The sequence below is a fragment of the Rosa rugosa genome, chromosome 3, assembly GCF_958449725.1.
Source record: "Rosa rugosa chromosome 3, drRosRugo1.1, whole genome shotgun sequence".
Taxonomy (NCBI): domain Eukaryota; kingdom Viridiplantae; phylum Streptophyta; class Magnoliopsida; order Rosales; family Rosaceae; genus Rosa; species Rosa rugosa.
In genome coordinates this window covers 40127884-40143985 of record NC_084822.1, presented here as the reverse complement: position 1 = coordinate 40143985, position 16102 = coordinate 40127884, and the positions used below count along the sequence as shown (strand labels likewise).

General features: G+C 36.8%; 1 protein-coding gene and 1 long non-coding RNA gene across 8 annotated transcripts; one reads left to right on the top strand and one right to left on the bottom strand.

The window, feature by feature from the left end:
• The first annotated feature begins 225 nt into the window (after positions 1–225).
• On the top strand, positions 226–4717 carry LOC133738164 (uncharacterized). Of its 7 annotated transcripts, none has more exons than XR_009859999.1 (11): positions 226–240; positions 718–776; positions 1146–1349; positions 1551–1578; positions 1811–1856; positions 2516–2734; positions 3351–3534; positions 3740–3766; positions 3857–3913; positions 4250–4307; positions 4463–4717. It is a non-coding gene; the product is annotated as an uncharacterized LOC133738164 (long non-coding RNA). The 7 variants fall into 7 exon arrangements; XR_009859998.1 differs by lacking the exon at positions 226–240 and adding an exon at positions 258–620; XR_009859995.1 differs by having other exon boundaries at positions 718–1349.
• A 5468-nt stretch (positions 4718–10185) lies between these two features.
• Positions 10186–15138, bottom strand: LOC133737718 (uncharacterized). The gene is made up of 7 exons (XM_062165222.1): positions 15066–15138; positions 12904–14370; positions 12115–12822; positions 11225–12027; positions 11046–11122; positions 10301–10379; positions 10186–10251 (listed from the first exon to the last, which is right to left on the bottom strand). The coding sequence occupies exons 1-7, from the start codon at positions 15136–15138 to the stop codon at positions 10186–10188; spliced, it is 3273 nt and encodes a 1090-aa protein (XP_062021206.1).
• Between the last annotated feature and the right edge of the window lie 964 nt (positions 15139–16102).

Sequence of the window (16102 nt, the reverse complement as noted above, 5' to 3'; positions counted from 1 at the left end):
CCCATACAGATTCCCCCCTTAGGATAATTTTTTGAAATGCAAGCCGCCTTGCAGTCTGCGAAAGCTGAACAGGAACCCAGGCACCACTACTACAGAAAACACATTTGGGGACACCCACTAATTTTTTCGATGACGTTTTTTGAAACTCAATGTCCTTGTATACATGTTAGGACGTCAACTTCAAAAGCAAAAAACACGGAGAAGCTGCTCCAAGGCTAGCGCGTCTAACACGTCCTCGAGGTATGGGGTTCGACTCACACAATACCCAAAAAACAAAATAATAGAAAAGTCCCTATGCTGGGCATTCATTCACTGGACGCGCGTTCTATGTTCATTTTTCCCCAAATTGCTTTAGCCATTCTCGTCTTCCATCTCAGATGCAAACCCTTCAATTTCACTTTCATTATCAGATTTTCCCGTCAAATGGAAATAGGTCACCCTATCAATCAACACTTCCCTCCTCGCTCACCTCGGTGCATCCAACATCACTGTTCTCTCATCACCCAGAAAACCCTAATCTTCTTCCGCGCCATCCAAATCAAGACAGAAAATAGCTGAGGAGTGGAATCCTTAGTCAATCAAAGTTGAAAGTTCAGGCTGGGTTTATGTTTTGTATTAGTGTTAGTGATTTTAGTGTACACGTTCTTGTTGATAATTTCAGTTTTCTTGTATAAAATCTTGAGTCTTTACACTTATCAGTTGTATTTGTATTGGCAGGTGCAGAATTGAAAAAAGAAGAAAAGAAGGATATTCAATCCAAGTTCTTACTAATTAAGGTTGTTTCAAGAAGTTCCCAGCTTTTGTTCATTCTATTTATTGGGTTGCTGAATTTCGAGTTTGCTATGATTCAGTTTATAAGATACAAGCAAGGATGTGGTTAATTTAGTTTAGAATTGGAATTGCATGTTGCATTAGTTTATAGTTGCTTTTGCTATTGACTTCGTGTAAATAGCAGCAACATTTAGATCATTATTAGATTTATCCTTAAGCTTGAAGTGATTTTTGGCTCTCTGTATTGTTGTTTTTAACTTTTCCTTTGGGTATATCTCTATTTTGCTATTAGTGGCTGTTAACTCAATTCTTTTATTTGATCCGGGTTTATTGTTGGACCATTTGGTGCTTCTACTTCCGTGCTCCGTTGAAAGAGAGAGAAGGGAAACAGGGAGTTGGAGAGGAGGAAGGGAGAAGATCATCAAGGAATAAGAATTTGTTATTATGATTTTGACAATGTTGTGGTCTCTGACGGTTATGGTGGTAGCTCAGGTGTATGTGATTAGTGGGACTGTTGCTCAGTGGTACTTCACCAAGGAAGACTCGACTCCAAAGCGGGTTATTAGAAGTTCCTTAAGGTGAGTTATCTATTGCTGTATTTTTTTTTTCAAGTTTGGAGGTGGTGAGAATCTTTATCTGCTCTAAGTGGGCGAGCTATAATCCCGATTGGCTTTTGAGTATTTGAGAATTTGATTGTGGAATTGATTTTTGTTTTTCATTTTGTTTTTGTGGTTTATGTTTGTTTTGAATTGATTTGTGATTTGTGAATGTATTTGCAGCAATAGGAGGGAGAGTGAGTGCTTAATGGTAAGTTTCATGAGTTATTTTCTGCTGTAATTTTTGTTTGAGTTGGGTGTTTGATAAGCTTTGCATCTTTTGTTTTAACTTAGGTCAGGTTTGAATAAGCTTTGTAGATCAATAAGCAAGTAGTTTGAATAGGAAAAAACGACTGGAATTTGGAAGATTTTTTTTTTTTTTTTTTTAATTTATCTGATTAGTAGTGTCTGATGTAATTGCTTTATGGGGTTTCCTTTTGCAGTGAGAAAAAGAGGAGGGCGAATCAGTTTGTGTTTCTTTTGAAAAAGGTACATATCAAAACTAGAGCAGATTTAAATCATTAAGCATAAGAACGCCTGCACACTCAACCATAAATATTGTGAAAAGAAAGAACCAAGCAACAAACATATACTGATATCAAGGTCAAACATGTAAAGCTACTGGGTATTATTCATTGGGAGCCGCCAACCATGAATATATCCATTCATTATATGATATCAGTATATATGCAGTTTACCTTCTCTGATAAAACAAAGCATGGATGGGTATTATTCATTGGGAGCCACCAACCATCATAGGAGACAAACCATGAATATATCCATTCAGTATATGATATCAGTATATATGCTGTTTAACTTCTCTGATAAAACAAAGCATACATGAGTAATGATTTAACTGATAATTCAATGTTAAGAACAGATGAAGAAAACAAAGCATACATGAGTAATGATTTCAGTGCTCGACAGTCTAAAGTTCATTGGGAGTATTAGCAATAATTTTTTAACTTCTGTTGCAATGAATTTCTCAGTTTGATATTATTGCTAGGGGATGCTGGGACCAAGGTTTCGATTATATTTACATACATGCATTTTTTTCATTTCTTTCTTGGTTTGCACAAGAGAAAACTGAGAATTGATATATCACATCTGTGTTGTTAATGTTAAACTGTGATTGATTTTGTATGCAGGTTTCACCTGCTACTACTATTATTGCTGCAACTCATTTATCTGTTGTGAAATAGGTGTGCAAGGTCAGTGTTTTTTCTTTTGGTCCGTATTGTTGATCTCCTACCTCTGTTTATAGCTTTTCAGTTATCCGCTCCGCACTTGGCTACCCAGCGTTTACCGTGGGCACGATAACTCCATATAGTAGATTGGCTGGGTCATATCTGGCACTTACAAGCGAGGTATCTATAGTATGTTCTTGCTTATATGTAACCTGTAATCTAATGACTATGATTATTGGGAAGCACTTAGTTTTGTTTGTTTTTAGATTTTGCGGGGGAATGGATGCTAAGGGTTACAATATTTTCTTTTCAATTACAAATGCATTAGATTTTCCTATTATTTGTTCTTGTTCGTGATTGTCTTTGCTAGAATGATGTGAGATCAATATATTTCTAAGCCACAGCATAAAAGAACGTAGCTATAATCTCTACCTAATTTCATATTTCTTGCAGCTTTTTTGTAGGTTGGGAATTTGTAGCATTTTTATATCACTAGAGTGTTATATTATATCACTATGAATATCCTTGTTTGAATCTTATAGACTATGAAAGCATTACCCGTCCATTGTAAACTTATGAAGCATGACATACTTGAGCTCCGTCTTGCATTAGTGCTTCTTTTTGCTCATTTCTAGCCCCATTACTATTCTTATAAATGTCTTAATGTAAAAAAATTGACACTTCCTTACTGATACATGAACTAAAAGTCTGGCTAAAAGTATGTAAGACTTTTTGCTATTCAATTTTCCATCTTTCTCTATTTGCTTATTTTTGTTTCTTCCCATTTTTCTCTCAGCTTTCCCTGCCCTTGGTATCAGAAGGTGCCCCTTTCCCCTGCACTCAGCCTACAATATTTCAGAGGTTGCAAATTTCAAGCGTGAGATCATACATGCATCCTCACCTGGAATCATGGTGTACATTTATTTTCTTGTTCTTTCGGTGGTAAAGTGTAGACGACAATTACCAAAATTATTTTGTAGGTATATCTTCGGTGCTCTTATCATCGCTAAATTATTGTCTGTCCCCATTGTGATGTCTTACCATACTCATGTTTTCATGTGATGATCTACTTCAAGTTTTCAGCATATAATGTGTCAGATATGGTGTTGGATTCATATATAACTGCTTGTCAGAAAATAAAATATCATTTTTGAAGGCTGAACATTGTTTTATTTTGGTATGCAGATATATACCAAGATACACCTTCAGTTGGTTAGTGAAAGCCATGTGGGATCAAAGTTTCTAGTTAGCATATTTCATCTGCTATTGTTTCATTCTAATTGTTCAACTTTCATTTTGCAGCCTCTAATCACCCTATTTTTGACTTCGTATTCATATGTTTCTCCAATATCACTATAAGTAAGAAACTTCATATTTGTTTTCAATTTGACTTGCATCTATTTTTCTTAGTTACTTCATTTCATAAATATTGTCTAACTTTTTCATCCACTAGTTTCTTTGCAACTTGCAATCTTAATTTCCTTTAATATGAGTCACTTCAAAATTTAGTGTTGTAATGCACATTCCTCATTGGTTGTAAAAGGCCAGGAGTTGCCATCTTGATGGCGGTTTATGAGTACTTGTTGTTTCATGGAGTTATATTTGGCTATTGGTGGTCAGCAGATCTTTAAGATTATGGTCTTGGTGTCTTCATTGCTTCATTGTGTAATAACGTACATTTCTCATTGGTTGTAGTTATATTGCAGTGGAGATATGTAGGCTGCTATTGATAGTGTATTAAAGGCCTCTCAAAGTAAGTTGTTTCCATTTTTTTTCTCTTTTTTTTTTTTGGTATTGTAGCAGATCTGGCATGCATTATTAACATGGTACTATGATGCATAATACGCCTGTCTCAAATAATGGTTTCATTTGAATATTGAAATACTTGGCTTTTGGCATTTGTATCAGGTAGTGAATGAAGGTAGTGGAGATCAGCCCCAGTATTGCATGTCTCCTGTCATATGAGATAAATAGGTTATGAACTTGTAATTATGAATTGTTTAGTAGATTGTACTTGTAGCTTAGAATACAATTATGTGTAATAATAAGTGTCTTCTTTTATGTCCAAGGACATCCGTTTTGGATTTAATGATTCTTTGTAAATGTCCTCTTTTCTTTTTAAGGACACTTTTTATTGATACAAGAACTTTTTTTTTTGTGTCCTATGATAGATACAATGACGTTTTCTTTTAGATTTAAGGACACTTTTTAAGTGTCCTAATAAACATTTGATGACATTTTTAGGAGATTTAAGGACACTTTTTAAGTGTCCTATTATACATTAGAAGACGTTTTTTATTAGATTAGAGGACATTTTTCAAGCGTCCTTGTAGATATTAGAGGACGTTTTTCCAACGTCCTTGTAAGTGACTTACAATGACTCCTTGATAGATGACGTTTTTTTAGCGTGTCATCTAAAGTTTTTGATGACGTTTTTCGAATGTCTTTAAAGCCATTTTTTGTAGTAGTGGCATCTTACTATTGGTGCTGTTAGTGCCTCTGCAGGCCTTACCGTTACTGTAAATTATCACAGAAATAAACATCGATAATTAACACTAATTATTGAAAATTAGAAACTACTATTGAAGAAAAAAAAATTGAAATTCACAATAGAAACAAAATGACCAGGTAAGAGATGTATGGGTCGTCAATATATACTTGGGGCTCTTGGTGACTTGCTCATGTTTATATGTATATTTTGATGAGAACAGTGATCGATAATATTCTTTAAGAGACTCTGGATCTATACATGTTTGTTCTTTAGGGTTTCAAAAAAAATTATCTCATTTGTCTGGAAATATAATCTAGCCTCTTAGTTTCAAAACAAATGTGGAAATTGTGTGCAAATATATGAGTTTATACTAAGAAATGCATGAGATAATAAGTAGTAGTCTTACCGGATGAGAAAAGCAAAGCTATGCAAAAAAACACCAAGAATTGCTGAACCACAGGAGAAACCTTAGAAGCTGCAGCCATCTTAATTAACAATATGTATATATTCACCTCTCAGTCTATGAATGATAGAGATTTTGCTTATCATCTATTTATACTATAGGGTGATATACATTAATCCTAAATCAGCCCGATATCATTTATGTACATATATTTAGAGTGTTGCTATTGGGACCTCCAAATCTGCTCATTTGACCTCACTCTATTATGAATTATTAAATGACATATATAACCTACTATAAAATGACTATTAAGGACAATAATTATACCAAAAAAATATTACATTGATTTTCTATAGACTTTCCAATTCAATAATATTAGATTGCACTCTTTATTATTTCCCTTATCTATTTAAATTTTCTAATTTCACTACATACTCATTAAAGCATTCATCTATATTTAATAAGAGTTAAAACTATGATTATGTGACATAAAAATATATGATATCCCTTTTCAAAAAAAAAAAAAATATGATATACATGTTGAACGCGTAATTGTGAGGGAAAACAAAACAAATCATATAATGACCTAAATCTAAGTCTATCCATTATATTTACAAAAAAAATAAAGTAAATAAATAAAAAAAGAGCTAGCAATTTTTTAAAACAAATATTTAAATAATTAATCATGAGGTACATAAAATAAACATTAAGAAAAAATGATTAATTTTCATATTTTTTTGCAGAGCTAAAACAAAAAAAAAAGTTAAAAAAAAAAAAAACAACAAATAGTTCATGTTATTTTCTTGTTGATTAGAAATTAATTTTTAAAAGTCAAACCCTGTGTTTAATTTTTTTTATTGTAAAAAAACTTTTATGTTGTCTGATTAAGGAATGGATATGTAATTAAGATTCATAGAGTAATTAATTCATTGAATTAACTAAGTTTTTTTTTTAAGATAATAGTTTGTTTGCAAATTATATGAGTGAGGTTATTTGAGGAAATTCAGTGAGGTTTAGTGAGTAAATTTAGTATTAAAAAATTTGATAGGAGGTGTAAAAAGCATAGGAGGTTAAGTTAGTAAATTTGGAGGTTCCAATAAAAAACTCTATATTTATTGTGTTGAACTATAGTCAAATCATTGCTTCTGTCAATAGGCAAATCACTGATTTTGTCAATAGTCAACTATAATTTTACCTTCATCTAAATGTCTACATTCAATATTGAGTAAATATCTTATTATGATTCTAAGATTTTTTGAAATGTTCAAAATTGCTATAAATTGCATAAGATATTTAAGAAAAAAAAAAGATTACCAGAATTTTAATTTGAATGGTTCTAGTTGGACCTCCAAACTTGATATTTGGACCTCCATCTTTTGAATAGACTGTCTCAACACATATGAAAAGGCAATTAAGGACAAAGAGAAAAAAAAAAAAAAAACACAAATACTCTTCTTACCTCCCTCATTAATATAAGATTCAATTTTCTTTTGGACAATCGCATTAATATAATTTCCTTATATTAATTATATAAGTTTATAATTTACCTAAAATAATCAAAAAAATTAATTAATTTATACCTATGGCCTTATCATTTAATACAAAATTCAATTCAAAATAATCTGATTTGGATTTTCCTTAAACAAGTAACTTTATTGAATATTTTAATGTAGCTATTACTAATTTATTTAAAAGGGTTTTTGTCCATTTACCCCATTTCTTGGGATTTTTTTCCCACTTACCCCATTAAGTTTTTTTAATTCCCCCTTTTACCCAAAACACTCTAAGGAAGTCTTCCATAATACCCCATTAAGTTTTTTTTTTTTGGTTTTTTGTTTATTTTTGAGACTATTTTACCCTCACCCCTTTATTACTTAGAGATAGAGAAAAAAATGGAAGAGAGAGAAACCATAGACGACTTAGACGGAGTCCCGTCACCGGTCGCCGAATTCCAGTCACCGGTCGCCAGATTCCCGTCACTGGCCGTTGTCCACCGGACTTTTCTGAAAACCTCGCGCGAGGTCCCGAAAGAGGTCGCAGGAAAGATTTATTGCCCCCAATAGACGTCAATTGCTGTAAGACCCCGGAAATTCGTTATTAATTTCTAATGGTTTCTGGGAATTAATAAAGTGTTTGTTTGTACGAGTTCGTGGTTCAAGGATGGTGCGGAAGTGTTTCGGATGAATATTTATTCAAAGAATATGGTTTTAGGGGGGGTGGCAAGGGTTGACTTTTATACATTGGGTTCTCCAAAAACTTCTTTCACAAAAGTTGTAGAGTGCGTCGATACGAGTTCGTGGACATGTGGAACGCGGAAATCGGAGTTCGTATGAGAAAGTTATGAGCGATTGAAATTTGGGGAAATTTCTATAAATATGAGAAAATTCCGGATTTTTCATTAAATCTCAAAAGTTTCCTTTTTCTCATTTTCCTCCCCAAACTCTCCGTTCTCTCTCCTCCCTATCCGTGCGACCCAACTGAAATGACCCGGCCGGAACGGCCACTTCCTGACATCCTCCAGTCACGACCCGGCTCTCCCCGAAGTCGGCTCGCCGAGCCCAGTCGACCCCCGTGGTCCCCTCACCCCACCGCAGCCCCCAGGCCTGGATCGAAGAGGCCCCAGTCGTGCGACCCGACCCGGTCGGACCTCCTCGACGCTGGCGTTGCACGGACCGATCCTTCTCAGTTTTGGGTTGTCCTCCTCCTCCTGATCATCCATATATAAGCCTTGCATCACAATTTTGAGTGTCGAGCGAGAGATCAAGGTTTGAAGCTTTCGATGTCCCTGATTCGATCTAGGATCTGATCGGACGCACGAGAGCGATCCAACTTCCAAGCTTGATCTAGGGCGATCTAGACCTCTTCTCGCTTAGCTCCAGGTATCAAAGTTGATCATCCCTTCATTTTGAACAAGTTTGTAGTTGATAACTTTGGCATCAGAGGTAGTTGATCCGGCGTTGACCGCCGTGGTTGACCACAATCTGAACCACCGCTTGTGGTGGCGCGTGGTGGTGCGTAGGACCTCTAAAATGTGTTATGTTGACAGTTTATGCATCTACGCATCGATACGGTTGTTTTGATATATTATAAGGTTAATTTGGAAAAAGGTTGATGCATGCGAGATTTACCGTTTTACGCGTTATCTTCGGTTTGCGATCCCAGAGGATCCGACCGTCAGATTTACTTCAAATTTTGATATGTTGATCGTAGAGCTGTTCCGATGACTTTGTGTGGTCACGGATGAGGATCCGACCGTGGGATCGTGGTTTAAGTGTGTTTTATGAATCGGTTGCTAAGTTAAGGTCGTATTTGTTTAGGTGATTTACGGTTTTGGTTGGGCAAACGGTTGTGATTGTGATTTTGGGCTGTATTTAAGACGCAGCTCGATTTAGAGGTGAGTAAATCTCACGTGGTTCATTTACGAACGGATTTATTTATTACTCGGAATTACTTGTTTAATTGTTAAATCATTTTCGAAACAAATTATTTGTTTTAAAATATATGAACTTGATCGACAACGGTTCATGGGTATGTTAAAACAATGTTTTGATATAAAATGATTTTCGAGAGGAATAATTTATAAAACTATAGTTGGTATTAGTGGTCATTCCTGCGTGAATGATTACGTATATATATATATATGATCGATCTGTATGTTCCAAATCTTGAAAACTAGAACTACGTGATAAGATAATTTGTTTAAGCAATTTTGTTTAGATATACTAAATAGAGTTGGGTATCTTGCGTATCTTATCAAGAACCGGACCAATTAAATCATAACCTATTGAGTTGCAAGACAAAATAATAGAAGGTTACTTTATTAATTTTCAACTGATATGGATTTTCCAACTTACGATATCAAAGACATGGATAACCTATAGTTGATGCATAAGAAAAAGAAGCATGAGGTGAATTATGGTTTAATATAGCAGCAACAAGCCGGAGGTTGAGTCCCAAATCCCATACAGATTCCCCCCTTAGGATAATTGTTTGAAATGCAAGCCGCCTTGCAGTCTGCGAAAGCTGAACAGGAACCCAGGCATCTTACTATTGGTGGTGTTAGTGCCTCTGCAGGCCTTACCGTTGCTGTAAATTATCACAGAAATAAACATCGATAATTAACACTAATTATTGAAAATTAGAAACTACTATTGAAGAAAAAAAAACTGAAATTCACAATAGAAACAAAATGACCAGGTAAGAGATGTATGGGTCGTCAATATATACTTGGGGCTCATGGTGACTTGCTCATGTGTATATGTATAGTTCGATGAGAACGGTGATCGATAATATTCTTTAAGAGACTCTGGATCTATACATGTTTGTTCTTTAGGGTTTCAGAAAAAATTATCTCATTTGTCTGGAAATATAATCTAGCCTCTTAGTTTCAAAACAAATGTGGAAATTGTGTGCAAATATATTAGTTTATACTAAGAAATGCATGAGATAATAAGTAGTAGTCTTACCGGATGAGAAAAGCAAAGCTATGCAAAAAAACACCAAGAGTTACTGAACCACAGGAGAAACCTTAGAAGCTGCAGCCATCTTAATTAACAATAGGACTAAATACTGTTTAGTCCTTGAGGTTTTGATCAAAAAGCACTTCAGTCCCTGGCCTCTGAATTTCACAAGTTTAGTCCTCGTACTTCGAAATTTTGGACCAATAAGTCCTTTCCGTTAACCGTCCGTTAAAAGCTGCCGTTAAGTGGCTGACATGGCGTTTCCTTCCATGCCAACTCAGCTGCTGGCATGCCATGTCACTAGTAAATTGTCCAAATTGACCCTTGCTTCATCATCCCCCATCTGCAGCTCAAATTCCCTTCAAATCATTCATATATTCCCCTAAAATTACCTCCTCCAAATTTTGCAGAAATCTGCCAATTACACATGATTTTGCAGCCATCTGCGAATTGCACAAATTTTGCAGAAATCTGCCAATTCCAATATAAACTGATAGTATGCCACAATACCACAAGAAAAATCCTTAAGGAAAAAAAATCACCAAAGTATGGAAAATACCATAATCTGCCAATTCATTCATATTAATCCATAAAATCTGCAGCAAGCCAATGAAGAACCTCTAGTTTACAAAAAACAAAAACTAGAGCATTACATCCTCAAGAACTGTTCTACTATGCATATACTTTAGCTCTAATCATCTTATCAAAAGATTAGAACTAGCAACCAAGTGGCACAGCACAAGGTTGCACAAAAAAAGGATGTTTAATTTCATTTATTGCTTGGCAGCCTAACACTTCATCAATCTGCAGACCTATTTTTCGTTTCCTTTACCTGAATTTTCTCTTATCCTTTGAGATGATCTTGTTGGTGTTGCAACTTGCTTGGTTGATGCCCTAGGAGCTTGTGGATGCCTTGAACTTGTGCTGGTTGAGGTAGCTTGAACAGGTCTTGAGGTAGTTGGGGCAGATGTGGCTTGTCTAGGCCTCCCTCTTGTTGGGGCAGATCTGTTTGCTGCCAAGCTTGCTGCCTTCATTGCAGCCCACTTTTTCTAGACACACAAGAAAAAAATAGATTCAATTTAACTTGAGAATGAGACTTTTAAGTGCAATAGATAGTAAAAATGGCATGCAACGTACCTTTGATACTCAGCTCTTTCCTTCACTTTCTCCCTCAACTCATTGGCAGTCATAGGACCCTTTTTACCTCTCTTGGACTGCAGCAAACATTAACCATATGAAATAGCTTTTTATCACACAATTAACTTTTAAACTTTGCAATTGAAACTACAAAGAAAGTGCAATGAAAAGTTGTATACCTGATTTGGAGAACCTTGACCAGCTTCATTATTTGCCTTCCTCTTCCTAGAAACAGTAGAAGTCTTCCTCTCCTTCGGAGGCAAATGCCTTTGACAAGTTTTGAGATTATGTCCTACTTGGTTGCAGTTGCTACACTTGAGTGACCTTTGCACCCTTCCAAGTTTCCCAACACCATCTTGAACCTTTTCAGAAGCATCCTTGATTCTCTTAGTCTTTGGCCTACCCGGTTGCCTTGAATATTGAGGAGGTAAAATGCTTGGTTCTTCACTTCTTGACCACATATCCATGCTATTAACAGGCATTATCACGTTGGAGTAGATACTCATATATGTACTCTTGAGGTAGCAATCGGCCACATATGCATCTACATCCTCCCTCTTTCCAAAGATGGCAGAAATTGCATGCTTACATGGGATTCCAGTCAAATCCCACCTCCTGCAACTGCATGTCCTTGCAGCAAGGTCAACAACATTCTTGGAACCCTCAATGTTCTCCACTTCTGCTTGGTCCGCACCATTGAATGTTGAAATGCAGTCTTCAGCAGCCTTGATCTTATTCTTCTCTATAACCTTTCTGGCCTTTGGACAGATAGTTCCTTCATAAGCTGCCATCTTGTCTTTCCTCCTTGGAACCCTCCTCATTAACTTCATCCGTATCTCTTCAAACATTGTGATAGGTGGCTTACCCCTTGCATGTACAATAAGGCCATTAAAGCTCTCACACATGTTGTTAATGAGGACGTCACAATTGTTGCCTGGTCTGAAGTAAGCTCTGGACCAATGTTTGGGTGGCCTCTCGGGTGCTGCAAATAACAAACAAAATCATTAACTAAAAATCACAAACAATCTATTAAACATTATAAACAGAAACTTAAGTGGAGACTAAGTACCTGTCAACCAATTATAAGCATCAACATCAAGGGACTTCATCTCCTCCATTTCCTTTATAAAGTAAGGCAAAGTTGTTGACTTTGCTACTTTCCACATTTGATCCTTCATAACCTTTCCAGGAAACAGCTTGGTGAAGTTTGTCCATAAATGTCTTGCACAAAATCTGATTTCTGCAGATGGGACAACATCCTCAAATGCAGGTTTCAACCCCTTCTGTTTATCACTAATAAAAATCCAGCCTGCACCTTCATTCTCAATACTCAGGTCCTTCACCAACAATTCAAGAAACCAAGTCCAGCTATCCTTGGTTTCCAGCTCCACCATTGCATATGCCACAACCCAAGAAGTGTTGTTGGCATCTGTTCCGACAGCGGTTAGAAGCTGACCCCCGAAGCAACTCTTAAGATGTGCTCCATCAAGTCCAATAACTGCTCTACATCCAGCCTTGAACCCCTCCTTTAAAGCTCCCAGGCAAATGTACATTCTTTTGAATATGGGGAGCTTCTCCCGGTTGTTGAAGTCACATTTTATGTCTATTGTTGTTGCTGGATCAACCCTCTGCAGCTCCATCCCATAATCCCTCAGCCTAGCATACTGCTCTCTAATGGATCCCTCAACCTCCAACATGGCAGCTCTTTTAGCTCTATAAGCCTGGGACCTTGAAACTCTAGCTCTAATGGAAGATGACATGGTCTTAGCTAGAGAATCTGCAAATACCAAATAGAACTAATAGTTAAAAAATAGATAAGAACCATAAACAAGTGGTTAGAAACAAGTCGGAATTAAACCTGGTGTTATCTCTTGGTTAAGAGCAATCTGGTCCTTGAACTTTGCAGTTAGGTATCTCATCCGAACCATGCTATTGTTGAACTTTCTTGTACAGTTGTGAGTTGGTACATACTCCTTCATCTGAAGAGTGCTTTCATGTTGCATTTTTGAGGCAAACAAAAAAAATGGGCAGTTATCCTCCCTGCACACCACCCTTAACCTGGTCTTATCATTCTTGATATAGACATATTCCCATCCTCCCTGAATTGCCATCTCTCTTAAGGCATCCCTCAATACCTTTACATCTGCAAACTTCATTCCCAAGCAAAACTTTGGTTTTTTCATATCAGTTAGAGGGTTGAATTCAATCCCCACATCCTCTAACTCTCCATCAGAATTAATGGCATATTGCAGCTGTTCATCATCTGAACCATCCTCCCTAAACATATCCTCATCATCAGAAAAGTGCCCTAAATCCTCTTCCACTGTTGACTGTTCACCCTTTGATCCCACCCTTGAAGTATTGCCTTTTGAAGCTGCCTCCATCCCTACTTCTTCCAACCAATCTTCATCCTCAGTTCCATAGTGGTCATAATCCTCATCATCAAATTGAGGATCATAATCCTCATCCTCACTTGAATCTGCCTCCTCACTGCCCCCTTGTGCAAATCCAACATCCTCAATCTCTACATCAGCCTCACCACCACCAAAGGTTTGAAGATAGTCCAACACATCTATATCATGTAGACCAAAATCCTCACCATCTATACCACTTATCCCTAGCACCACACCTGACCCTTGCACACCACTTGTTGAACCAATACCACTACTCCCTTGTCCTATACTTGACTGGCCCCAACCACTTGATGCTTGCTGGTCACCTTTTGAAGGTTTTTTCCCACTGGAATGGTACTCTATAAGCATCTGTTTTCCCTTATCTTTTGGATCCAAACCTCCAGCTTGGCTTGCTTGAGTTGGTACACGGTTTTCAACCTCTCTAATCACAACTCCTTTGCTTGAATGTGGTCTGGGCTCATCCGGTAGCTCTTTTATAACAACACCACTCTTCTTTCTTGGCGAGTCAGGAAGCTCTTCTATAACAACACCACTCTTACCACCTTGACTGAAGAAGAAATCTTCGTACATGAATACATCGTCATCTGAATCCCCGAACACTTCATGAAGCTCCACATGGTCCAAGTACAGTACCATAAGCCTCCATGCCGGTACTGAACTGCACATGACAACCACATCCTCATCTGTATCCAGCTTCATAAGTGTATCATGCTCATCGCCTACCCTATACCAATAGTCGATTCTTTGCTGTCTATAAGCCGGGTTAAGTTGCCTCACCATGTTATCTACCTCCACCAATGACATCCGATCTTTATCTACATTATCGTAGTAGTCAAACTTCCCTCCAACATAACACTCCTTCTGTATGCAGCCTCCATGGTACACTTTTATGGTGAAATAATCGGGGTGAGCTGCATAAGGATTACAACAACATTAGTGCTGACTCCCAAAGCAAGAAAACAGAAATGAACTTGCAAATTAAACCCTAGCCACTGTACATGCAAGAACCAAAACACAAATGTGCAAAGTGAATGCCTCCATAAAGAGGTAAAAGACAAACAGACCCACTTGCTGAAACATTGTTTAGGACCAGAAATGCCATTCTTCACACATGGGAGACAAAGACAAAAAAAAAATTTCTTTACTGCCTCTAATGGACCACTTTCAGCGCTTTCAGTACTATATTAAAAGCAAAAGCAGAAAACTCACCCACAACTCCGACAATATTAAAAGCTAAACCCAACCTTCTCAACAAACACTCCACAAATTTGAAGCACTTAAATACACAACACACTGAACCTGAAGTAACCATGTTCACAAATACCACAAACCCAAAATAGTGTGGAAATCCCTAAACTCAAAAACCCAGAAATCCATAAAACCCAATTTCGATTTTCAAACCCTAGAACTCGAAACTTCCATTCCAACACAAAACCCTTTACAAAAATGTCAGAAACAACACAGAAACTACCGAAAAACAACCCACATACCACCCCGAAAGAAACCCCCAATTTTTGTTCAAAACCCTAAAACTGGAAACCATCCAAATAGTTCGTCAATTAGTTCAATTCGTCATCATGTTGTTCAAAATGGAAAGAAAACTCACTATATTCAGGGATGTCCACTTGATCGCCGTCTTCAACTCTCGGAACCCAAACATCACCGTCTTCTCCAGCCATGTCGCCACCTCTATATCCAGCTTCTTCTACTGCTTCAAAACGCCTGGGATTGAGGTTCAGTCCCCCGATTCAGAAGATTTTTCCTTTTTCTTACTTTGGGGTTTTCGATTTTGTGGGTTAGGCGGGATTAGGAGATGAGAGAGCTCGATCGATGACTTTGATAATTAGGGCTGTTTTGGGAGAATGGGTTAGGCATCGGGTCCTTATCGATTAAAAAAAACGACAGGGGCATAATGGAGAATTTGCCATCCATCCGACTTACTTAGCTCTTAGTTGGCGTCCACGTGTATTCCAGGTCACCTACTTAACCGAGAGAATCGACGGACTGGACCTATTGGTCCTAAATTTCGAAGTACGAGGACTAAACTTGTGAAATTCAGAGGCCAGGGACTGAAGTGTTTTTTGATCAAAACCTCAAGAACTAAACAGTATTTAGTCCTTAACAATATGTATATTCACCTCTCAGTCTATGAATGATAGAGATTTTGCTCATCATCTATTTATACTATAGGGTGATATACATTAATCCTAAATCAGCCCGCACTACTACAAAAAATGCATTTAAGGACACTCGAAAAACGTCTTTGAAAACTTTAGATGACACGCAAAAAAAACGTCATCTATCAAGGAGTCATAGTAAGTCATCTTTTAAGACGTTGAAAAAACGTCCTTAAATGTCTATAAGGACGCTGAAAAAGTGTCCTTGTTTCTATTCACAAACGTCTTCTAATGTCTACAAGGACACTAAACAAACGTCATTGTAACTCAAAAAAACGTCATCTAATGTCTACAAGGACACATGAAAAACGTCCTCGTATCTCATAAAAACGTTATCTAATGTCTATTAGAACGTTAAAAAAACGTCCTTGTATCTTTTGCATGACACAAAAAAAAAAAAAAAATACACACACAATTCAATACAAGACTAGTAACCAAATATATCTATTATAACTAAAATACAAAA